The following is a 26,166-nucleotide window of genomic DNA, read 5'->3' on the forward strand; positions in this document are numbered from 1 at the left end:
GGGATGTCATTCGAAAACATAATGTTAACTTACACTGCTATGCGGATGACACAGAGCTGTACATTTCAATGAAACATGGTGAAGGCCCACATTGCACTCGCTAGAAGCCTGTGTTTCAGACATAAGGAAGTGGATGGCTGCAAACTTTCTACTTATAAACTTGAGCAAAACAGAGATTCTTGTTCTAGGTCCCAAGAAGCAAAGATATCTTCTGTTGAATCTGACAATTAATCTTGATGGTTGTACAGTCGTCTCAAATAAAACTGGGAAGGACCTCTGCGTTACTCTGGACCCTGATCTCTCTTTTGAAGAACATATCAAGACTGTTTCAAGGATAGCTTTCTTCCATCTACGTAACATTGCAAAAATCAGAAACTTTCTGTCCAAAAATGATGCAGAAAAATTAATCCATGCTTTTGTCACTTCTAGGTTAGACTACTGCAATGGTCTAAATAAACTTCAGTTAGTGCTAAATACGGCTGCTAGAATCCTGACTAGAACCAAACAATTTGATCATATTACTCCAGTGCTAGCCTCCCTACACTGGCTTCCTTTCAAGGCAAGGGCTGATTTCAAGGTTTTACTGCTAACCTACAAAGCATTACATGGGCTTGCTCCTACCTATCTCTCTGATTTGGTCCTGCCGTACATACCTACACATACGCTACGGTCACAAGACGCAGGCCTCCTAATTGTCCCTAGAATTTCTAAGCAAACAGCTGGAGGCAGGGCTTTCTCCTATAGAGCTCCATTTTTATGGAATGGTCTGCCTACCCATGTGAGAGACGCAAACTCGGTCTCAACCTTTAAGTCCTTACTGAAGACTCATCTCTTCAGTGGGTCATATGATTGAGTGTAGTCAGTTTGTTATATCTGGAGTACTTCTCCTGTCCTATCCGGTGTCCTGTGTGAATTAAAGTATGCTCTCTCTAATTCTCTCTCTTTATTTCTCTCTCTCGGAGGACCTGAGCCCTAGGACCATGCCTCAGGACTACCGGGTATGATGACTCCTTGCTGTCCCCAGTCCACCTGGCTGTGCTGCTGCTCCAGTTTCAACTGGTCTGCCTGTGATTATTTTTATTTGACCATGCTGGTCATTTATGAACATTTGAACATCTTGGCCATGTTCTGTTACAATCTCCACCCGGCACAGCCAGAAGAGGACTGGCCACCCCACATAGCCTGGTTCCTCTCTAGGTTTCTTCCTAGGTTTTGGCCTTTCTAGGGAGTTTTTCCTAGCCACCGTGCTTCTACACCTGCATTGCTTGCTGTTTGGGGTTTTAGGCTGGGTTTCTGTACAGCACTTTGAGATATCAGCTGATGTACGAAGGGCTATATAAATACATTTGATTTGATTTGATTTGAGAAGGACTAAGGTACGAGACCTTAAACAAATAATCTGGAATAACCATTTCTGCAACGAGGTCAATAAATCCAAGTCACAGATTCAAATAGTTTAGAAATATGTATGCCATTTATATATGCATTGCTTAAGATTAATTAATTGATTAATGTACCTGCGAAAACATAGATATTGGAACAAACAATTCTAAAACTCAACATGTAATAGAGCATGCTGGGAAATATGATAATGATGGGCATGTTTTTGGTTGAACTTGTAACACAGGTTATTTTACACCACTGAATGTTAATTTAACTACAGTGTTAATTTAACTCTTGACTCAACACTAGAAATGTGACACTGAAAAATCAACACTAGTTAACGCTGGCCAATTTTCTGTGTGCTATGAAGGTGAAACATCTGCAGGTTTTCATACATTGCAATAACATTTTAAAAATCTGAAGCACCATAGATGTCATGTCAAGAACCCCACACTTAACTCAAATGTTCTTTATCAGGAAAAGCTATCCAAGGAACCTTAAAACCTCTACAGGATCGGTGTACCCCCGCAGGATGGTTGAGCTAAAATGTGCTAACGTGACTAGCATGACGTTGTAAGTAACAAGAAAATTTCCCAGGGCATAGACATATTTGATATGGGCAGAAAACTGACATTCTTGTTAGTCTAACTGCACTGTCCAATTTACAGTAGCTATTACAGTGAAAGAATGCCATGCTATTGTTTGAGGAAAGTGCACAGTTATGTACTTGAAAATGTATCAATAAACCAATTAGGCATATTTGGGCAGACTTGATACAACATGTTAAACAGTAATGCAATGGTTCATTGGATCAGGATAAATCTTTACACATATACTGCTGACATATAGTGGCCAAACTCTAAATTGCATCTAAACTGGAATAATACATTGTGGCCTTGCTCTTGCATTTCAAAGCTGACAAAAAAACCCGTTTTTTTCTTTGTGTTATCTTTAACCAGATATAATGTGTTATATTCTTCTACATTAATTTCACATTTCCACAAACGTCAAAGTGTTTATTTTCAAATGGTATCAAGACTATGCATATCCTTGTTTCAGGTCCTGAGTTACAGGCAGTTAGATTTGGGTAGGTCATTTTAGGCTGAAGAAGAACCATTTAACTACCTTTTTTTCAGTGCACAGAGAGCGCGTCATGTGGGCTCCGTCTGTTCCAATATAAATATTGAAGTGTTGTTGTATTGAAATAAGCTCAATGATCGGACGAACGCGGGCCAATCAGAAGCCCTCAGATCAGTACACCTTCTTTTCAGAAATCATTCATAATACCGATGCGTCAAACGTTTTTACGAGGACCCTGGTATAAATATGGCTGGAGTAGTTAGTCATTTTTTCAAAATGAAAGGATAGAGACTAAGGAACAGAAACGAATCCTGGTTATGTGTCCTTTACCTAACCTTTGATAACTACTTTTATTCCTTGTTCTATATTTAGTCTACCAGACTCTCCGTGTACAATGAGTGGATTATTTCTGAAAAATGTATTGGTGTCAGCAGCGGTATGTTGCTCGGTGCTGGTCACTGCGGTACTGGGGTCTCTGTTGGGGTCCGCGGTGTTAGCTCAAGAGCCGATCCGATGCGCCCCGTGCGCGCCGGAGAAGCTGAGCGAGTGTCCAGTGGTGGCGCACGGCTGTATGGAGGTTCTGAGTGAGCCGGGTTGCGGATGCTGCCTTGTCTGCGCCCTGATGACGGGGGAACTGTGCGGAATCTACACGGCGCCGTGCGGGTATGGACTGAGGTGCACCCCAATACCCGGCGACCTCCAGCCGTTGCACTCCCTTATTCGCAGCCAGGCGGTGTGTATGGCGAACCCCGAGCCCGAAAGGAGCCCAATTCCCCCAAACCCAGGTATTCAAACCCATATTGCAGAATGCTTATACATTGCATATATGTCATATATCTGTAATAGACCTATGATAATAATAGCCAATGTGTTTTATCGTTTTAATAGTTGATTGATAATGATAGGCTAATAATAATTAGATTGCATATTATTCATAATTTACAAATGTATTTGTGCAGAAGTGCAATACTGTGATTTCTGCTTTTCCCCTTCTTGACACTCTCATTCCCTCTTTTCTCTATCTGCCGCAGTGTCAATCGCCTGCTTCACGATCAGATATCCTGTCATCAGAAAGGCCTTCGATCCCCCGTCTGCCGCGGACGCGCAGGAGAGCATGAAAGCCAAAGTTAGCGCAATCAGGAAGAAACTGGCGGAGCAGGTGAGCGGTCATGGAACATTTATTAGCCGTTTTGCAACTATAATTCAACATGCTTAAAACTTTTGTAGTCAAAGCATGTTTGGCTGGTGGGTATTAAGCGTCATACCGCAAGGGGGCGTTCGAGTGCCTTTAAAGTTTGTGTGTGTGTGTGTGCACGCGCGTGCGTGCGTGCGTATGTGTGTTCTTCAGCCTACCTATGACCTATCATGGAAATATTTGACTAAATAGGCTACCAGTGTTTTGCCACAACAGGCCTTGACTGTGTGGGTTGATAGGATAGAACAGCAGCTCTAGATGACTAGTGAGATACTCTATCTAGTATGTCACCCATGTAGCCTGTTCAGAGTCACATTTAGAAGCGAATGAACATAGATAAAACACCTAAAATAAACAAAGTCCCCAAATATACAGAAAGTCCCCATCTCAAGTAAGTGACCCTCCTTCTCTCTCCTCCCAGGCTCCCTGTCAAGTGGAGTTGCAGAGAGCTCTGGAGAAGATCGCTGAGTCACAGCAGAAGCTAGGAGACAATCTGACCAGGTTCTACCTGCCAAACTGTAACAAACACGGGCTCTACAAAGCCAAACAGGTAGAGATATACCTTATCTGTGTGTGTGTGCACTTGGCATTGGTGCGCAATTCATGATTCCTGTCAGTGTGAAATAATCTCACCTGGTTGTGTGTGTGTGTGTGTGTGTGTGTGTGTGTGTGTGTGTGTGTGTGTGTGTGTAGCCAATATTGTGCCAACTACAGCTCAGATTTGTATAGCAGTGTTTACACCTTTGAGCACATTCAGCTATATTCGCGTTGATGTCATTGCCTTGGCGCAGCGTGACTATACACGTGTGTCTCTCTGTGTGTGCTCCTGTACATTCGTGTCTTAGAGTTGTTGTGTGCTTACCTCGTACTGTAGGTTGAGGCTGCACACAGATGAGGGTCATAGCACATCTGAACAGGTGGTTAGGTGGAGGTGTGTTAAATTGTGTAAAAAATACCCAGGGATTCTAATCTCTTTCTCTCGCTCTTGCTCTCTCTCTCTTTCCTTTTCTCTCACCAGTGTGAGTCGTCTCTTGATGGACAGAGAGGCAGGTGTTGGTGTGTGTCCTCCTGGAATGGAAAGAAGATTCCAGGATCCACTGATCTGTCTGGAGATGCAGAATGTTCTGAAGAGATCAACCACTGATGCAGAACACACACACACACACACTAACACACACACACGCACGCACGCACGCACGCACGCACACACACACACACACACACACACACACACACACACACACACACACACAGTAAACCACTGATTTTCTTTAGATACTTGTTATTTATTAATTGTCCATGGCGGTGTTTGATATTCAGGTACACACTATCACTGTGGAACTGATGTCCCCTGACCCTCAGCCCCGGACCCCTGACCCCCAATCCATGAATCCTGACCTCGTCCCTCCCCAACAAAGAGAAAATCAATTTTTTTCGGAAAAGGAGATTTTTATATTTTAATACATTTTAACTCTACAGCCTTACTTATTTCACATTATGTACTGTATGTATTCATTTGTAATTGTATTTTAATATTTATATAATTTAGCCTTATTTTCATTATTATTTTTATCGTTATTATTATGTGTGCATTATTATCAGTGTATAAAGTGTATATATGTATCGACGCCCTGAGTTACTCCATGTTGCTCTGGGCCCGGTTTTCCAAAAGCATTTTAAGGCTAAGTTCATCTTCAAAACATTCATAGGAGCATCGTTACATTTCTGCACTGTTTCTCAAAACTATCATTACTAAAGTTGCACTTGAAAAAACACTCATTATTTACCGACTGCCTCAGACCACTCATAGAACATCGTTGGATGTGTTTTTCACTTTATACACAGAAGAGCTCTGCTAAACATAGAATCAAGATGTTTATCTGTCTCTCTGTGACCGTCGATAACTTCACAACGAAGTTGACTACAAATAGAAAGTTGCCAATGTCTTTGCCATTGTTACAAACAAGCAAGCGATTTAAAGATCCTTCAAATGAAAACCCGAGATGACTGCGTTAAAAGATAAATAGCCTTCCTACAGTATATTCTACATAGGCCTATATTTCAATGATATTGAAATCTATTGCATGTTCATTCAATTGAGTTTTGCTTTGCTATTTGGTACTTTTTGCCTCAATATATCTCATGATAAGTAGCCTAACATGTGATCTGCCAAATCTTGACAGTGCATTATTAAGGGAAAGGGGAATAGTGAGTCAGTTGTACAACTGAATGCCTTCAACTGAAATGTGTCTTCCACATTTAACCCAACCCCTCTGAATCAGAGAGGTGCGGGGGGGGCTGCCTTAATCAACATCCACGGGAACAGTGGGTTAACTGCCTTGCTCAGGGGCAGAACGACAGATTTTTACCATGTCAGCTCGGGGATTCAATCCAGCAACCTTTCGGTTACTTTATAGGGTAAGAATTAGAATGAGCCACTAGGAGCTGATCCGTTGTCAGTATTTTGGAATAATTATAATGACCTTGGTCATTGCAGGAAAGATGCATCCTTAAAACTCTCATAAGCCTAAATTCCATCGCTATCTGGAAACTGGGTCCAGGTCTTTTGGAGTTTGTCTGGTGGTTTACTTTTGAAACGAACCAAACATAAACAAAAGCACTGTGTGACCCAAATTCCTTTTTGAAGGATTTCTAAATATCATGTGACTTTTAATAGTTTTTTATGTTCACTGACATGGTTTTGTTTGTTTTTATTTCTGATATGATTCATACATGATGACACTCGGCTACATCAGTGAATGCAGAAAATGACTAATTTGGACATTCTTACCTTTCAAGAAACTTAGTGTGGGTTTTGCAGAATTGCATGATGGGTAATGCTCCTGCATTGTCCCTTGTTCTGACGGGTGTCTACCTTGACCTACCTCTCTTTACTGACTGCCATCACTGTTCTTTATATAACATGAACGCATTATGAGAGAGCGAGAGAGCAATTATTCCAAAGTGACTGACTGCTCACTCATGTATATACACTTTTGTAATTGAGATGTGTAAAAAAAAAATGTATTTAATTAAAATGTTTAACCTCAAATATGTTATTTTGGTCATTGTGTTGCCAAACAAGACTACAATGAAAATAAGCCTTCTGGCTTTGTGTTTTTATCCTCAATCATTAATGTATGTAATGTTGTCTTTGGCTGGAGCAGCCTACTATTTCTAATGATCAAAGACATTCAATCAATAATCAATCAGTCTTTATGCTCCCTTACCAGAAGCCCTGTTTATACCTGCCGTTAACATGCGTCCTTTGTCCTGATTTTGTCCTGATCTTGACATGATCTTGTCTGTTTACACTTCTAAGATCTGATCACAATCAGATCACAATGCATCTTTTAATCATCTACTGACAAAAATGAGGACACAATCAGTGTGGACAAGATCCGTAAAAAAGGCTGCATGCTTGAACCAGGTATAAATAGGGCCAAAGAGTCATAGCTCAGCCCTGCCCGTCCGCGCTCTCTCTCTCTCCTCTCTCTCGGCCTTTTGACCCGCTCTCTGTTTGTCTTGGTTGAATGCAGGTTGAATGGTTGAATGCATTTTGTCTTGGTTGAATGCATTTCCCTCAACGTCCCCAACGTGCCCACTGCCAGCCTGCCTGGCACCACCACATTCATTTAAGTTTTTTACAAATTGACCTATCGCTTTGTCTATCGTTGTTGCCACATTCCAGGGCTGAAGGAGAGAGAGAGAGAGAGAGAGAGAGAGAGAGAGAGAGAGAGAGAGAGAGAGAGAGAGAGAGAGAGAGAGAGAGAGAGAGAGAGAGAGAGAGAGAGAGAGAGAGAGAGACGAGAGAGAGAGGGCGAGAGACAGGGATTTGATGAGAAAAACAGAACCTCTGAACCTTTTCATCAACTATCAAAAAAAATTCCTCTGGTCATCTTTTTGGTTGCCAACTGTTTCCCCATCTGCTTGAACATGTGATGTACACACTTTATTTAATGTAGGCCTACATACTATAACTCTGAATTAGACCGTATTGAGTGCTGAATGTACTACTCAGCTCTCTGAGGTAATATAGCCTGACTCGTAAAAACGCCCTCAAGCCATTCAACAGTAAATACAAATTGTGTTAATTTTTTATTTAAAAAATACATTCAATATACATTATATTTGAACAAAATAATTTTCCATTCTCAAATGAAAGAATAGCTGTGTGATTTTCTAGTTTAGTAACATGAGAAGCTTTTATTCTTTAAAGAATCAAAACTCTTTAAATGATACAATTTGAATAAATAAATACATTTTTAAAAAAAAGTACAATTACCCGTGAACAACAGAGATTCTTATGTGACCAGTGGACCCAGACTGAGACAGAATGGCATGGCGTGCACGTTGGCGTGCACAGAGAGAAGTAGTGGAGTTGTGACCGACTGACTGACAGAGTTCCACTGGATGACAGACCCATAGGAAAACACAACAGGATTGGGTTTAGTTAGCCACATTGTCAATTCAGGAAGTTAACATTTTGAAATGAACATTTTGCTCATTAAGAACTTTAGAATACTGTATTGAGTGCATTGAAACAATAATGACCCCAACTCTGTTATACACCTATTAGACAGACCTGAGTGCCTGAGTGACTGACTGATAGTTACCGTGGGCAACAGACCCAGAGATATATGGAGTTTACAAAATAATGATACTGCTGAGAAACAGAAGAGATAGTGTTAATTAAAATATAAACATTAATTAGTAATTATACACTGAATCAACTTCCACCTTGTGGTAGGGGAGAGTGGGGTAAGTTGAGCCATTTTTTTTTTTCATTCACTTGAATGTAATCACACATTAAGGTAAATATATAGTATTATTTCTTACAAAGCTATCTACATATATTTCAGGATGAAATTCATTTGACTTGGTAAAAATCTGTTTTTTTGGACGTAACTTGCTCACCACTTTTTCCATGTGGTTTCTTCCTTCACAGACTCCATGATCACCTCTTCCTAAATATTTGTTCAAATTATTAATTTTGTGTATATTTTCCTAGAAACTAGGGTGGTTCAACTTACCCTTTGGCTAGTCTTACCCCAATCTCCCCTACTATTCGAAAGTCACTGAATCCTTTATAAGAAAATAAAACGTAGTTTGGATCAGCATTTAATTATTTATTAGATAAATTACTTCTTTATTTACTTTATTTTATGTACAGTACATACAGTGCCTTCGGAAAGGATTCAGATCCTTTGACTGCTTTCACATTTTGTTAAGTTACAGCCTTATTCTAAAATTGATTAAATGCAACCATTTTTTCAGCAATCTACAGACAATACCCCATAATGTCAAAGCGAAAAAAGGTTTTTAGAATTTTAGCTAATTTATTTTTAATACATGTACATAAGTATTCAGACACTTTGCTATGAGACTCGAAATTGAGCTCAGATGCATCCTGTTTCCATTGATCGTCCTTGAGATGTTTCTACAACTTGATTGGAGTCCACCTGTGGTAATTTACATTGATTGGACATGATTTGGAAAGGCACAAACCTATCTATGTAAGGTCCCACGGTCCCAGCAAAACCCAAGCCATGAGGTCGAAGGAATTGTCCGTAGAGCTCCGAGACAGGATTGTGTCGAGGCACAGATCTGGGGAAGGGTACCAAGAAATTTCTGCAGCATTGAAGGTCCCCAAGAACACAGTGGCCTCCATCATTCTTAAATGGAAGAAATGTGGAACCGCCAAGACTCTTCCTAAAGCTGTCTGCCCGGCCAAACTGAGCAATCGAGGGATAAGGGTGGTGACCAAGAACCTGATGGTCACTCTGACAGAGGTCTAGAGTTCCTCTGTGGAGATGGGTTAACCTTCCAGAAGGACAACCAGCTCTGCAGCACTCCACCAATCAGGCCTTTATGGTAGAGTGGCCAGACGGATGCCACTCCTCAGTAAAAGGCACGTGACAGCCTGCTTGGAGTTTGCCAAAAGGCACCTAAAGATTCTCAGACCATGAAGAACAACAATATTCTCTGGTCTGATGAATCCAAGATTCAACTCTTTGGCCAGAATGGCAAGCATCACATCTGGAGGAAACCTGGCACCATCCCTACGGTGAAGCACTGTGGTAGCAGCATTATGCTGTGGGGGTGATTTTCTGCGGCAACGACTGGGAGACTAGTCAAGATTGAGACAAAGATGAACGGAGCAAAGTACAGAGAGACCCTTGATGAAAACCTGCTCCAGAGCCCTCAGAACCTCAGACTAGGGTTAAGGTTCACCTTCCAACAGGACAACAACCCTAAGCACACAGCCAAGACAACGCAGGAGTGGCTTCGGGACAAGTCTCTGAATGTCCTTGAGTGGCCCAGCCTGAGCCCGAACTTGAACCCAATCGAACATCTCTGGAGACCTGAAAATAGCTTTGCAGCAACGCTCCCCAGCCAACCTGACAGAGCTTGAAAATGGAGACTGCAGAAAATGGGTGAAACTCACCAAATACAGGCGTGCCAAGCTTGTAGCGTCATACCCAAGAAGTCTCAATGCTGTAATTGCTGCCAAAGGTGCTTCAACAAAGTACTGAGTAAAGGGTCTGACTACTTATGTAAATGTGATATCTGTTTTTTTTGCAAAATGTTCTAAAAACCTGTTTTTGCTTCGTCATTATGGGGTATTGTGTGTAGATTGATGAGGGAAAAAAGTATTTAATCAATCTTAGAATAACCTAACAAAATGTGGAAAAAGTTAAGGGGTTTGAATACTTTCTGAAGGCACTGTACGTCTATTCAGACACATAGCTTCCTCACCGTTAAATGAAGTGCTCTGACAAAATGTCATATAGTACCAGCGGGTAGGTTGGTTTGAAGTTGTTGTTGTTGTTTTTTTAAAGTTACTTTGTAGCTGATTCAGTGCAACCAAGCTACTGGGCTAGCATTCCTTCTTATGCACTCTCCACTGTTAAAGTCTGCACCTGAAATGCCATCCAAATATGGTGCCATTTTGGACACAGGATATGTGAAAGCGCAATAGAGGAAGCAGGAAGCATCTCTATGAGAACCACGCCCCTTTCCTCAGACCCCCCTGTCTGCTTCTTGAGTGCGTATTTGGTGCTGTGTCCATCTTGTGGAGTTGTTGGCATAAGATCATACAAGCATCTCCAAGAACAATATAAATTAAAAGAAAACACCCTTTGAATTGAATGTAAATTCTGAGGAGTGCCGTTTGTTTATTAGGCTGAGTAAGATCACTGTCTGAAGTCCTGGTGTAGCATATATATATATATATTTTGTTGTTGTTGATTGTAGTTCTTGTTGTTTTGTTCTACAGTGCTATAAACCTTGTCAAATGTTGCCTCTATGGAAAAGGTACTGCATTATTGCTATGCTATGGGAGGCAGGTAGTCTAGCGGTTAGAGCTTTGTGGTAGTTTGAAAGGCTGGTAGCTTGAATCCCCAAGCTGACAAGGTGAAAATTCTGTTGATGTAAACAAGGCACTTAACTAATTGATCCGGGGTTGCCATTGATAATGGAAGACCTGGCATTGACCTCACACTCCGAGGGTGTCTCAGGTGGAGTAGGGATATGCAAAAAAACACATTTCTAATTTCACGTGTATAATACACACTTGTATAATAAACAGGACAAACATAAGCACCCACCTAATTATTTATAATTGGTCCAAATTGGTTGGTTGGATGCAGCTGAAGTGCTTTAAGTGATTGTGCTTGGGCTCGAAGAATGGGGACCTATTGAAGAGAGAGCAATCCAGTCTCACCGAGCATGCCCAGTCTAAAGGACCCTACAACCAGCCATACTCACCATAAACAGGAAGAGGACTGCAGATAGAGGGACCAAGTTGTTATGACAACAATGCTGGCCCTATTTCCTGACTGGAGGAGTGACGGTTTGGCAGCTAAGCTAGGCTCGGCTAACCCACCAGCTAACTAACCAGACCAGACTCCAGGGCTGAATGGTGGTAAAACTATGTGAGCACCTATGAGGACTGCAGAAGGCAAAGGAAGGACTATGGGAAAGGGGGGGATATGGGTTAGGGATGGGGGAGAGAGGGCGGAGAGGGTGAGGGGGGCAGTGTGGGGTTTTAAGGCACTGTTATTGGGCACTGTCTCCATTCGTTCCCCCCTAAACCTGTAAATGTGATGCAGCACATTGGGTTGGACAGCTGGGTGCTTTGGAGACAGTGGGGAAGGCCAGTGTTGTCCAAGATGGCATGAAAGAGATCAGAGGCTGGCCAAACCATAAGCCTTCACTTCATAATGATGGACCCTGAGAAAGAGGAGGAGTTTCAGCATGACAGGATGGAAGGGAGCTGGATTTGGGTTTGGGTGTTCTAACATCTCTAAACTGATCTTAGTGAAAGACAGCATTTACACACGCATACACACACAAACACACATACACACATTGAGTTGGGTCACAGTCACTCACACTTTAAATACAGTGGAAAAGTCCCTCCATCTCTCTCTAAAAGAATAGTGGAGATGATTAGTTTCTCTCTCTTGTTTTCATACAAGGTGAAGAGGTTCCCATAGCACAGAGCAGATAGCTATAGACGATGGACAGAAGGCTTGGCCTATAGGCTGTGCTCCACCAGTCTTCTCACTCCCTCCCCCCTCTGCCCCCCCCCCCCCCCCCCTCCCTATCCGGCAGTCATGTGACCTGAGGTCAACGCTCTTTTGACTGTGCTTTTGTGAAGGGCCGGAGTGAAAACAAGTCTCTCTCCTATTCCTCTCTCCTCCTTGCTTCGTTCTTTCTCTCCATCCATCCACTCTCTCTCTGCTTCTCATTTGTTCTCCAGGTTGTTGCACTGGGATTCTCCTCTCTCCTTTCCATCGTAGCTGGGGAGAGGCTGACCGTACTTATCCACACACCAGCAGTAACCTCGCTTCCTCCCTTTGGATGGACGGCACTGCAGAGAGAGAGATAGAAATAGAGTGAGAAATAAAGAAAGATAGAGTTACATTTAATTCAATATAACAACCAACATTCTATCATATAAAACGACCTTTCAACTTTGACAGACTAGAAAGGGAGTTTTTTTCTGTCAGATGTGTGCAGCCTTCAGCAAGCTGTATCTCATAGGCAGGTAACACCCGTATGGGAAGGACTAACACACTAACACCATTCAACTAGCCCTGGCAGCCTAGAAACACTCCAAGGGTGAAAGAGGAGAGAGGTATAGAGAGAGAGAGAGAGAGAGAGAGAGAGAGTAACCTCCTGCCAAATGTATGACCATATTAGAGACACATATTTCCCTCAGATTACACAAATCCACAAAGAATTGGAAAACAAACCCAACGTTGATAAACTCCCATATCTACTGGGTGAAATACCCCAGTGTGCCATCACAGCGGCAATATTTGTGACCTGTTGCCACACGAAAAGGGCAACCAGTGAAGAACAAACACCATTGTAACACAACCCATATTTATGTTTATTTATTTTCCCTTTTGTACCTCAACCATTTGCACATCGCTACAACACTGTATATAATATGACATTACAAATGTCTTTATTCTTTTGGAACTTCTGTGAGTGTAATGTTTACTGTTCATTTTTATAGTTTATTTCACTTTTGTTTATTATCTATTTCACTTGCTTTGGCAATGTTAACATGTGTTTCCCATGCCAATAAATCCCTTGAATTGAGAGAGAGAGAGAACCTTTAGAGAGAGGGGGAGACCGGCAGACAGGGTAAAGGGTAGAAAGACACAGGGGATAGGGGGAGAGAGGGACGAAGTAAAGGGGGTGAGGACAGAGAGAGGGTAAGAGGACAGAGAGGGGAAAAAGGACAGAGAGGGGTTGAAGTAAGAGGACAGAAAGGGGAAGGATGACAAAGAGAGGAAAGGACATCGATTTGAAACAGATTAGCGTTTTCACGGAAAGCACATCAATTGTTGATCCAACACAAGGTGTCAGAAAAAAAGGATGCGCCCCCCCTCAACGTAAAACATATTTTCACATGACCCTCATGGTAATGACTGGAGCGGAATCAGTAGAATGGTATCAAATACATCAAACACGCCGTTTCCATTCCATTTGCTCCGTTCCTGCCATTATTATGAGCCGTTCTCCCCTCAGCAGCCGCCACTGACTACATGACCATGTGGACACCTGTTCGTGGAACATCTCATTACAAAATCCTGGGCATTAATATGGAGTTAATCAACACTTTGCTGCTATAACAGCCTCTGCTCTTCTGGGAAGCCTTTCCACTCGATGTTGGAACATTGCTGCGGGGACTTGCTTCCATTCAGCCACAAGAGCATTATTGTGGTTGGTCACTGATGTTGGGGGATTAGGCCCCCAACATCCCAAAGGTGTTGTTCGATGGGGTTGAGGTCAGGGCTCTGCGCAGGCCAATCAAGTTCTTCCACACCGATCTTGACAAACCATTTCTTTAATGACCTCGCTTTGTGCACGGGGGAATTGTCATGCTGAAACAGGAAAGGACCTTCCCCAAACTGTTGCCACAAGGTTGGAAGCACAGAATAGTCTACAAAGTCATTGTATGCTGTAGCATTAAGATTTCCCTTCACTGGAACTAAGGGGCCTAGGGTAAACCATGAAAAACAGCCCCAGACTATTATTCCTCCTCCACCAAATTTTGCAGTTGGCACTATGCATTCAGGCACCATGCATTTGGCCAGGTAACATTCCCCCAAACCCAGATTCGTCCGTCGGACTCCCAGATGGTAAAGCAGTGATTCATCACTCTAGAGAATGCGTTTCCACCGCTCCAGAGTTAAATGGCAACAAGCTTTACACCACTCCAGCTGATGCTTGGCATTGAGCATGGTGATCTTAAGCTTCTGTGTGGCTGCTCGGCCATTGAAACCCATTTCATGAAGCTCCCGACTAACAGTTATTGTGTGGATGTTGCTTTCAGAGGCCGTTTGGACCTTGGTAGTGAGTGTTGCAACCGAGGACAGACAATCTTTACCCGCTACGCGCTTCAGCATTCGGCGGTCCTGTTCTATGAGCTTGTGTGGCCTACCACTTCGCGGCTGAGCAGACCTGCTTATGAGCAGACCTACATAATTGTCAAATGGCAGCCATGGATCGATCATCATGTCACCAGACTAAGACCCTTGATATTTATTGAAAAGAGCATCAACCTCATGTGATGTTCATCATAACTTAATCTGTAGCCTAATAAACTGCAAGCTTTCCCATGATGTGGTGTGATACATTTTATCAGACATGTAGGCTACTTGACTCGCATGAAAAGGCTGGATGGAAACCTGGTACATTTTTTGAGGATGCTGGAATTATATTTTGGACGAACGTGTGCATGCCTACAGGAGACTTTTGAAGTAGCCTGATCAAAATAAAATATGTTTATGCCACACATAAAAGGTAATTTAAAAAAAAGTTTTAAAAAATGTAAAAGCTAAATATTTAGGCTATATTGTAGCGGTAGGTTCTAGGTGCATGAGGAACAGCTGCTCGGATTGTTCCGGATGACTGTGTGATAACGATATCGGTAGCCGATGTGAGCAAGATCTTTAAACAGGTCAACATTCCCAAAGCAGCGGCGCCAGACGGATTACCAAGATGTCTACTCAAAGCATACGCGGACCGACTGGCAAGTGTCTTCACTGACATTCTCAACCTCTCCCTGACCGAGTCTGTAATACCTACATGTTTCAAGCAGACCACCATAGTCCCTGTGCCCAAGGAAGCAAAGGTAACCTGCATAAATGATTACCGCCTGTAGCACTCACGTCAGTAGCCATGAAGTGGTTTGAAACGCTGGTCATGGCTCACATCAACAGCATCATCCCGGATACCCTAGATCCACTCCAACAGATGACATAATCTCAATCGCTCTCCACACTGCCCTTTCCCACCTGGACAAAAGGAACACCTATGGGAGAATGCTGTTCATTGACTACAGCTCAGAGTTCAACACCATAGCGCCTACAAAGCTCATCACTAAGCTAAGGACCCTGGGACTAAACACCTCCCTCTGCAACTGGATCCTGGACTTCCAGATGGGTCAACCCCAGGTGGTAAGGGTAAGCAACAACACATCTGCCACGCTGATCCTCAACACTGTACTCCCTGTTCACCCATGACTGCGTGGCCAAGCGCGACTCCAACACGATCATTAAGTTGGCTGACAACACAACATTGGTAGGCCTGATCACCGACAACAACGAGACAGCCTATAAAGAGCAGGTCAGAGACCTGGCCATGTGGTGCCAGGACAACAACCTCTCCCTCAATGTGATCAAGACGAAGGAGATGATTGTGGACTACAGGAAAAAGAGGACAGAGCACGCCCCCATTTTCATCGACGGGGTTGCAGTTGGGCAGGTTGAGAGTTTCAAGTTCTTTGGTGTCCACATCACCAACAAAACTAACATGGTCCAAGCACACCAAGACAGTTGTGAAGAGGGCACGACAAAGTTTACTCCCCCTCAGAAGACTGAAAATATTTGGCATGGGTCCTCAGATTCTCAAAAGGTTATACAGCTGCACCATCGAGAGCTGGTTGCATCACTGTCTGGTACGGCAACTGCTCAGCCTCCGACCACAAGGCACTACAGAGTGTAGAGCGAATGGCCCAGTACATCACTGGGGTCAAGCTTCCTGCCATCCAGTACCTCTATACCAGGCGGTGTCAGAGGAAGGCCCAAAAATTGTCAAAGACTCCAGCCACCCTAGTCATAGACTGTTCTCTCTGTTACCGCACGGAAAGCAGTAACGGAACGCCAAGTCTAGGTCCAAGAGGCATCTAAACAGCTTCTACCTCCAAGCCATAAGACTCCTGAACATCTAATCAAATGGCTACCTAGGGGTTAGGGTTATTTACACCGCTGCTACTCTCTGTTGTTATCATCTATGTATAGTCACTTAACTATACCTACATGTATATATTACCTCAACTGACCGGTGCCTCCACACATTGACTCTGTACCGATACCCCCCTGTATATAGTCTCGCTATTGTTATTTTACTGCTGCTCTTTAATTACTTGTGACTTTTATTTCTTATTCTTATCCATATATTTTTTAACTGCATTGTTGGTTAGGGGCTCGCAATTTCACTGTAAGGTCTACATCTGTTGTATTCAGCGCATGCGACTAATAAAAATCTGATTTGATTTGATTATCGCATATTGAGCAACAGCTGTCCTGGTTTAGGGACACCAATCCCGTAGAAGTTAACTCTGTCTTGAACTGCATTGTTTGTTAAGGGCTTGTAAGTAAGCATTTCACGGTAAGGTCGCATTCGGCCCAAGTGACAAATACGGTTGATTTGATTTGATCTGAGAGCGTGTGTTAAGCTTTCCTGAATAACTGGGCCGGCTGGGAGGATATGTGGCCACATTATTGTAGGACGACTTGGGAGAATGATGATTTGCAACATTCAGTATCAGAAGTTAAAATACCGCCAGACTGGCCCGCTATTGCGCCCATCTAGACCGTACGAACTGTAGAGAGTCGACCCACGGCTGATCCAAATCGACTGAAACATTGAAATCAAAAAGCTTTTGCGTCGTTATTCATATGACACTTTCACTGCAGCCTAGAATGTTGTGCTCACATGAAAACAATAATGCAATCATGTGTTGCATTTTGCTGTTGCAGGCTACTATAGTCCAGGTAGGAGAATTGTATAGTGCCTTAAACAAGATCAATAGGGGAGCTTTTTGAACTGTGTGTTTAATGTCTTCTCTGTACATTAATGCGCAAATACGCACCTGGCGTGTCCGCAGCCTATCAGCTATTCCTATTTGTTCCTGTTGATTCATGTTAAAAAAATGTACGCAGCTTTGAATATTGGTATGTGTGGTATGACTGCTAGTTAGTCTACTGCAGATCTGGACCAACAATCCACCTACCACTATTGTCACTATGAGGGCAGGATAGACCACTGGCAGACTGTACTGACCTGTGGTATAGTAAAAGTTAGCACATTGAAAAGCGTAGTACATAAGGGAAGTACCAAACCACATTGATATAGGAGAGGAGCATGCAAGCTGATGAGGACATTTGGCTAGGATGGAAGAAATTAACCAGGGAAAAAATGCACAACCCTCCCCTGTGCCCAATGAAAAAAACACACAACCCTCCCCAAAGCAAAACAAAAAAGTTTGACAACCCTCCCTATTTTTGACCAACTCTCTCCCCCAGTAAATTGCGATCTGTCCCTAATGTAATAATAACACCTTTTCTCCACAGCCACCTGCCAGACTGTGTGTGTCCTATTGCTCCACTCCTTTCTTCCCCTGTTTGCTGACCTCAATTTATCTCTCTCCTCTCCACCCACCCTTATTTTCTCTCTCTCTCTCTTGCCTTTCTCAACTTGGATGTTATTCAGAATCGTGTGCAAGCCAGGCTTCAGCAGAACTCAAACATCACGTTCACGAACAAGAATGTGTGTGTACATGTGCGTGCGTGTGTGTCTCTATTTTTCTCTGAAAGGATCTGTGTATCAGGCTTGCAGGGTGCTACAGTAAGGGTTTTATTCAATCTGTAAAGCTGAAGAGTGGCAGATTCTGCGATACAAATGTAAAAGTAATTTTCGATTTAGCGGACATATAGAGCGAGGAGAGGATACGGCGTGAGCGACTGAGAGTGAAATAGTGTGATGGTAAACATGGAGTTGCTATAATATTTGTGAGGGTCAGTTGGAGGGCCGTGGGGAAAGGAGCACTGCTATTTTGGGCATCTGGCACAAGCTCAAAATCATCTGGAGCTGATTATGGCCCCCCCACACAAACACAAACACACCCACACACACACACAGGTACTTAGCCAGCCAGCCAGCCATTCAGCAAACCAGCCAGCCAGCCACCCAGTCAGTCAGTCAACTACCAGCCACCCACTATCCAATCATCCAGCCACCCACCCATTCGTCAAGCCCTCCAGTAAGCAAGCCAGCCAGTCAAACAGCGAGTCAGACACCAGCCAGCCAGCCAGCCAGCTGAGCACTAGGATCAAAGACTGGAAAACAAATTAAAATACCTGCACCAACTACAGGACTCTGTCTGCTTCTGAAATTGCACCCTATGCCCTGTATTGTGCATTACTTTAGACCAAGGCACTATAAAGGGAATAGGGTAACCCCATACTCTCAGTACTGTCATCTCGGCCCACAGAATGTCCTTCCTTCCCATCATTCCTTTCCCTCTTTTTCTCTTTCACCACAGCTCTTCCTCCCCTTCTTCCCTGCCTTGCTCCTCTCCTCTCCTCTGGGGCAGGTCCTATTTCTTCTATGACCAGCGGACGAGACAGGGGAAGAGAGCTTAACATTGTGTTCCTGAGATGGTTAATGATGATGGAGTCCTGGGAATGTGTGTGTGCGTGCGTGCGTGCGTGTGCATGCTTATGTGTGTGTAGTTGTGTATGTGTGTGAGTGCGTTTCTGTGTGTGCATGCATGCATGTATGTGTAGGGGGAGGATTGTGTCACCCCCCTCCCCCCAAAAATATACTATAGTATACTATGATATAAATACTATAGTATTCACTGTAGTGTTTTTGTGGACTTTACTGTCTAGTCCAAAATACTACAATGAATACTGTAGTATACTTCAGTATACTGTTTATACTTTAGTATTTACAGTTAAATATAGTATAAATAATGTAGTGTTTTGGTAGATTGTAGTATACTGTAGTATTTACTGTAGTGTTTTGCAGACATTACTGTAGTATTTACCATAGTGTTTTTGTTTTATTATCTTTGACATAGAAGTGGAGGCTTTCTCCTTCAGTATAAATACTAAAAGAGTAAAATTTCGATAAACGATAAGTAGGTAGGATAGTACAAGCACTTCCGCTCTTTTTCATAACCTGTAGGGAATACAATATATGGTATATACTGTACATGGCATGTAGATTTCTCAGGTATGGGTGGCTCAAATTTCAATATGGGGAGGGGAATGGGTAGGGTACATGTAAATAATATACTGCAGTATTTACTATAGTAAAAGTGAGTGTAGTGTTTTTGCGGACTGTAGTGTTTTGCTGATATTGCTGTTGTATTTACTACAGTGTTTTTTTGTGTGGAAAATACTGTAGTATTTACTGTAGTATTTTACAGTATAGTAAAACATTATATAGCAAGTACTATACATGCTTAAGGGATAATACAGTGTGTAGTATAGTATTCTACAGTATACAACACTTTACCATAGAATTCTATGGTAAGTACTGTAGTATTCGTTCATGTGGCTCAGTATGTGGGAAAGAGAAAGAAGGAAAGAGAACGAGAGTAAGCGAGTGTGCACGTGTGCATTCCCTACTTGCTTGGCTACCTGTGAGTTTCCATTCAGTCTCTGTTTCATCTGTGAACTATTAGCAGAGTCATCTCCACTAGCTAGCATGTAGACTTTCTCTCTTTCTTAGTATCTTCTACCTAAACCTCCCTAGCCCAGCTTGATCCCAAATGGTACCCTATTCCCTATTAAGTGAACTACTTTTGACCAGGGCCAATAGGGATCTGATCAAAAGTAGTGTACTATATAGGGAATATGTTTCCATTAGGGACAAACTCCCTATATGAAACAGACTGAGGGAAGAGGAGGAACTTTAACAATGAAAAGGCCAAAAAAGGAATCACTTTATTTTCCCTTGGAGGAAAGATGCTGGCATGTTTCAGTTCTTCAGCCTAAAGACTAAACTTATTTATTGGCACTGCCTGTGAAAGAGCCTGCCTGTCTCCCTCCTTTCCCCATAATGAGTCTGACCCTGAGTGGGGATTCATAGACACTAAACCCTAGCACCTAAGCCCTAAATGCTAAACTCTACTCCCCTGAGCCCTAGCCACTGAGACCTAGCCCCTGAGCCCTAACGGTGTACACATGGCCGATGCTAACAGAGCACACTTCATCCACCCCACACATTCATAATGCTGCATTTATAGATGTGTGTGTGCATGCGTGTGTGCGCGGTCATAATGCTTCCTTTATGGGCGTGTGAGTGTGTTCTGTGCGTATATGAGTGTGTGCACTTATAATGCCCTTTTTTGGGCTAATAGCAGCGCCACCGAGCGTCACGGACATTAAAAAGAGCCTGGCTGACCACAGGGTAAACACAGGCTCGTAAAACATGTGTGTGTGTATGTGTGGGTGTGTGTGTATATATATATATATACAGATATATATATATATATAGATATAGATATAGATATATGTATATATATATATATAGATATATGTATATGCGTGTGTGTGTGTGTGTGCATGTGTGTGTGCATGTATGTGTGTGTGAGTAACTCCCTGGCCCGCAAATGGCTGCAGGATATTGCTTTTCTAAATAAAGCTGGGCTAATGAGAGCCTCAGTGCAGCTACTCTGAAATGAGCACAGAGCACAGGCATACATTCACAAGTAAAGGACTCACTTGCCACAACCAAATCTGCCTATTTCTCCAACACCATAAGGAATGAACAAGGAAACCCAAGAGTGCTCTTCTAAACACCTCTCTCACAATCACCACCGACCTCTGTGACAGTTTTCTAGCCTTATTGGGGGACCAAAAAAAGCTGATACCGATTAATCAGACGATAAAAAATAAAAAATAAAGTATTTGTAATAATGACAATTACAACAATACTGAATGAACACTTATTTTAACTTAATATAATACATCAATAAAATTAATTTAGCCTCAAATAAAATTAAACATGTTCAATTTGGTTTAAATAATGCAAAAACAAAGTGTTGGAGAAGAAAGTAAAAGTGCAATATGTGCCATGTAAAGAACGTTTAAGTTCCTTGCTCAGAACATGAGAACATATGAAAGCTGGTGGTTCCTTTTATGAGTCTTCAATATTCTCAGGTAAGAAGTTTTAGGTTGTAGTTCTTATAGGAATTATAAAAGGTATTTGTATTTCATATACCTTTGACTATTGGATGTTCTTATAGGCACTTTAGTATTGTCAGTGTAACAGTATAGCTTCCGTCCCTCTCCTCACCCCTACCTGGGCTCGAACCAGGAACACATCGACAACAGCCACCCTCAAAGCAGCGTTACCCATCGCTCCTCAAAAGCCACGGCCCTTGCAGAGCAAGGGGAACAACCACTCCAAGTCTCAGAGCGAGTGACGTTTGAACGCTATTAGCGTGCACCCCGCTAACTAGCTAGCCATTTCACATCGGTTACACCAGCCTAATCTCGGGAGTTGATAGGCTTGAAGTCATAAACAGCTCAATACTTGAAGCACAGCGACGAGCTGCTAGCAAAACGCACGAAAGTGCTGTTTGAATGAATGCTTACGAGCTTGCTGGTGCCTACCATCGCTCAGTCAGACTGCTCTATCAAATCATAGACTTAATTACAACATAATAACACACAGAAATACGAGCCTTGGATCATTAATATGGTCGAATCCGGAAACTATCATCTCGAAAACAAAACGTTTATTCTTTCAGTGAAATACGGAGCCATTCCGTATTTTATCTAACGGGTGGCATCCATAAGACTAAATATTCCTGTTACATTGCACAACCTTCAATGTTATGTCATAATTACATAAAATTCTGGCAAATTAGGCGGCCCAAACTGTTGCATATACACTGACTCTGCGTGCAATGAACACAAGAGAAGTGACACAATTTCACCTGGTTAATATTGCCTGCTAACCTGGACTTCTTTTAGCAAAATATGCAGGTTTACAAATATATACTTCTGTGTATTGATTTTAAGAAAGGCATTGATGTTTATGGTTAGGTACAGTCGTGCAACGATTGTGTTTTTTTCGCAAATGCGCTTTTGTTAAATCATCCCCCGTTTGGCAAAGTTGGCTGTCTTTGTTAGGAAGAAATAGTCTTCACAGAGTTCGCAATGAGCCAGGTTAGCAGGCAATATTAACTAAATATGCAGTTTTAAAAATATATACTTGTGTATTGATTTTAAGAAAAGCATTGATGTTTATGGTTAGGTACACATTGGAGCAAGACAGTCCTTTTTCGTGAATACGCACCGCATCGATTATATGCAACGCAAGACACGCTAGATAAACTAGTGATATCATCAACCATGTGTAGTTAACTAGTGATTATGATTGATTGATTTTTTATGAGATACGTTTAATGCTAGCTAGCAACTTACCTTGGCTTCTTACTGCATTCGCGTAACAGGCAGTCTCCTCGTGGAGTGCAATGTAATCAGGTGGTTAGAGCGTTGGACTAGTTAACTGTAAGGTTGCAAGATTGAATCCCCGAGCTGACAAGGGAAAATTCTGTCATTCTGCCCCTAAACAAGGCAGTTAACCCACCGTTCCAAGTTATGAAAACTTGGAATCGGCCCTAATTAATCGGCCATTCCGATTAATCGGTCAACCTATACTATCTACCAACAGCTGCAACAGTCTGCCCCTTCATCTGCTCCCCCCGACAGGACTACCTGACTCACCTCCTGTGAAAAGACTTAATGCATTCTCCCTTGTCAATGAAACCACCATTACTCTTTTCTAAATCCAAAACCACAACCTGCTCCCTTGACCCCATGCCCTCTGCCTTAGATAAGGAATGCCGCCCTGTTCTCTGCCCCCTGGTGGTCAAGATTGTGAATGCATCCCTCACATCTGGCATTGTTCCTACTCTGAAAACAAAGGCTATAACTCCCATTCTGAAAAAACAGGGCCTGGACCCTGAGATCCTCACCAACTACCGGCATAACTCAAACCTCCCCTTTCTCGCCAAAGTGCTTTGAGAGAGTGGTAGCATCACAAATCCAACAACACATGGCCTCTCATAAACGCACACTCTTAAAGGGAGTGCTCCTAAACTCTGTTTGTTACCTGTATAAAAGACACCTGTCCACAGAAGCAATCAATCAATCAGATTCCAAACTCTCCACCATGGCCAAGACCAAAGAGCTCTCCAAGGATGTCAGGGACAAGATTGTAGACCGACACAAGGCTGGAATGGGCTACAAGACCATTGCCAAGCAGCTTGGTGAGAAGGTGACAACAGTTGGTGCGATTATTCGCAAATGGAACAAACAAAAGAACTGTCAATCTCCTTCGGCCTGAGGCTCCATGCAAGATCTCACCTCGTGGAGTTGCAATGATCATGAGAACGGTGAGCAATCAGACCAGAACTACACGGGAGGATCTTGTCAATGATCTCAAGGAAGCTGGGACCATAGTCACCAAGAAAACAATTGGTAACACACTACGCCGTGAAGGACTGAAATCCTGCAGCGCCCGCAAGGTCCCCTTGCTCAAGAAAGCACATATACATGCCCGTCTGAAGTTTGCCAATGAACATCTGAATGATTCAGAGGACAATTGGGTGAAAGTGTTGTGGTCAGATGAGACCAAAATGGAGCTCTTTGTCATCAACTCAACTCGCCGTGTTTGGAGGAGGAATGCTGCCTATGTCCCCAAGAACACCATCCCCACCGTCAAACATGGAGGTGGAAACATTATGCTTTGGGGGTGTTTTTCTGCTAAGGGGACTGGACAACTTCACCGCATCAAAGGGATGATGGACGAGGCCATGTACCGTCAAATCTTGGGTGAGCACCTCCTTCCCTCAGCCAGGGCATTGAAAATGGGTCATGGATGGGTATGCCAGCATGACAATGACCCAAAACACACGGCCAATGCAACAAAGGAGTGGCTCAAGAAGAAGCACATTAAGGTCCTGGAGTGGCCTAGTCAGTCTCCAGACCTTAATCCCATAGAAAATCTGTGTAGGGAGCTGAAGGTTCGAGTTGCCAAATGTCAGCCTCGAAACCTTAATGACTTGGAGAAGATCTGCAAAGAGGAGTGGGACAAAATCCCTCCTGAGATGTGTGCAAACCTGGTAGCCAACTACAAGAAACGTCTGACCTCTGTGATTGCCAACAAGGGTTTTGCCACCAAGTACTAAGTCATGTTTTGCAGAGGGGTCAAATACCTATTTCCCTCATTAAAATGCAAATCAATTTCTAACATTTTTGAGATGCGTTTTTCTGGATTTTTTTGTTGTTATTCTGACACTCACTGTTCAAATAAACCTACCATTAAATTTATAGACTGATCAATTCTTTGTCAGTGGGCAAATGTACAAAATCAGCAGGGGATCAAATACTTTTTTCCCTCACTGTAGGTGTTCCTTTTGTACTGGTGGGAAAGGGCAGTGTGGAGATCAATAGCGATTGCATTATCTGTGGATCTGTTGGGGTGGAATGTACATTGAAGTGGGTCTAGAGTTTCTGGGATGAGGGTGTTGATGTTAGCCATGACCAGCCTTTCAAAGCACTTCATGGCTACATACGTAAGTGCTGTGGGACAGTAGTAATTTAGGCAGGTTACCTTGGTGTTCTTGGACACACGGACTATGTTGGTCTGCTTGAAACATGTATGTACTAAACGATCAGGGACAGGTTGAAAATGGCAGTGAAGACACTTGCCAGTTGGTCAGTGCATGTTCGGTGTACACTTCCTGGTAATCCGTCTGGCTCTGCGGCTTTGGGAATATTGACCTTTTTAAAGGTCTTACTCACATCAGCTACAGCGAGCATGATCACACAGTTGTCCTGATCACACAGTTGTCATGCATGCTTCAGTGTTGTTTGCCTCGAAGTGAGCATTGAAGTCATTTAGCTCATCTGGGCAGCTCGTGGCTGGGCTTCCCTTTGTAGTCCATAATAGTTTGCAAGCCCTGCCACATCTGACGAGTATCAGAGCCAGTGTAGTAGGATTATATTTTAGTCCACTTTGCCTGTTTGATGGTTCGTCTGAGGGCATAGCAGGATTTCTTATAAGCGTCCGGGTTAGAGTCCCGCTCCTTGAAAGTGGCAGCTCTACCCTTTAGCTCAGTGTGGATGTTGACTGCAATCCATGCCTTCTGGTTGGGGTATGTACGTACAGTCACTGTGGGGACGACGTCATCGATACACATATTGATGAAGCCGGTGAGTGATGTGGTGTACTCCTCAATGCCATCAGATAATTCCCTGAACATAATCCAGTCTGTGCTAGCAAAACAGTCCTGTAGCTTAACATCTGCAATAGCTGACCATTTATGTATTGGTACTTCTTGCTTTAGTTTTTGCTTGTAAGCAGGAATCAGGAGGATAGACTTATGGTCTGATTTGCCAAATTTGCTGGCAAGGGAGAGCTTTGTTTGCATCTCTGTGTGTGGAGTAAAGTTTTTTTCTCTGTATTTACATGTGACATGCTGGTTGAAATGAAGTAAAATTTTTGAAAGTTTTCCTATATTAATGTCCCCGGTCTTTTCATGTTTTCTTATGGCCTTATACAGCTGAGTGCAGTCTTAGTGCCAGCTGTCCGGGTGGCTGGTCTCAGACGATCCTGCAGGGGAAGAAGCCGGATGTGGAGGTCCTGGTTGGGCCTGGTTACGCGTAGTCTGCGGTTGTGAGGCCGGTTGGACATACTGCCAAATTCTCACATTTTGTTGAAGACATTTTATGGTACATAAATAAATATTACATTTGCTGGCAACTGCTGTGGTGGACATTCTTGATATGCCACACCTGTCAGTTGGATGAATTACCTTGGCAAAGGAGAAATGCTCACTAACAGGGATGTAAACAAATTTGTGCCCAAAATTTGAGAGAAATAAGCTTTTT

General features: G+C 42.9%; 2 protein-coding genes across 2 annotated transcripts in view; one reads left to right on the forward strand and one right to left on the reverse strand.

Moving 5' to 3' along the window:
* The first annotated feature begins 2,565 nt into the window (after window positions 1-2,565).
* On the forward strand, window positions 2,566-6,710 carry LOC139406770 (insulin-like growth factor-binding protein 1). The gene is made up of 4 exons (XM_071149794.1): window positions 2,566-3,248; window positions 3,495-3,622; window positions 4,080-4,208; window positions 4,677-6,710. Exons 1-4 carry the CDS (start codon window positions 2,858-2,860, stop codon window positions 4,800-4,802), a joined length of 774 nt encoding a protein of 257 aa, XP_071005895.1. The 5' UTR covers window positions 2,566-2,857; the 3' UTR covers window positions 4,803-6,710.
* A 1,015-nt stretch (window positions 6,711-7,725) lies between these two features.
* The window catches only part of LOC139406783 (insulin-like growth factor-binding protein 3), an 80,242-nt gene continuing 61,801 nt past the window's right edge, over window positions 7,726-26,166 (reverse strand). The window contains exon 4 of the mRNA XM_071149816.1: window positions 7,726-12,536. Coding sequence (XP_071005917.1) covers window positions 12,411-12,536 — 126 coding nt within the window. The 3' untranslated portion in view covers window positions 7,726-12,410. The remainder of the gene's footprint in view (window positions 12,537-26,166) is intronic.

This window comes from Oncorhynchus clarkii, chromosome 4 (genome assembly GCF_045791955.1).
Source record: "Oncorhynchus clarkii lewisi isolate Uvic-CL-2024 chromosome 4, UVic_Ocla_1.0, whole genome shotgun sequence".
NCBI classification, from domain to species: Eukaryota; Metazoa; Chordata; class Actinopteri; order Salmoniformes; family Salmonidae; genus Oncorhynchus; species Oncorhynchus clarkii.

Coding starts and splice junctions, on each gene's coding strand:
- LOC139406770 (XM_071149794.1), top strand. CDS start 2,858: ATGAGTGGATTATTTCTGAAAAATGTATTGGTGTCAGCAGCGGTATGT. Junction 3,249..3,494: donor CCCAATTCCCCCAAACCCAG/GTATTCAAACCC, acceptor TATCTGCCGCAG/TGTCAATCGCCTGCTTCACG. Junction 3,623..4,079: donor GGAAGAAACTGGCGGAGCAG/GTGAGCGGTCAT, acceptor CTCTCCTCCCAG/GCTCCCTGTCAAGTGGAGTT.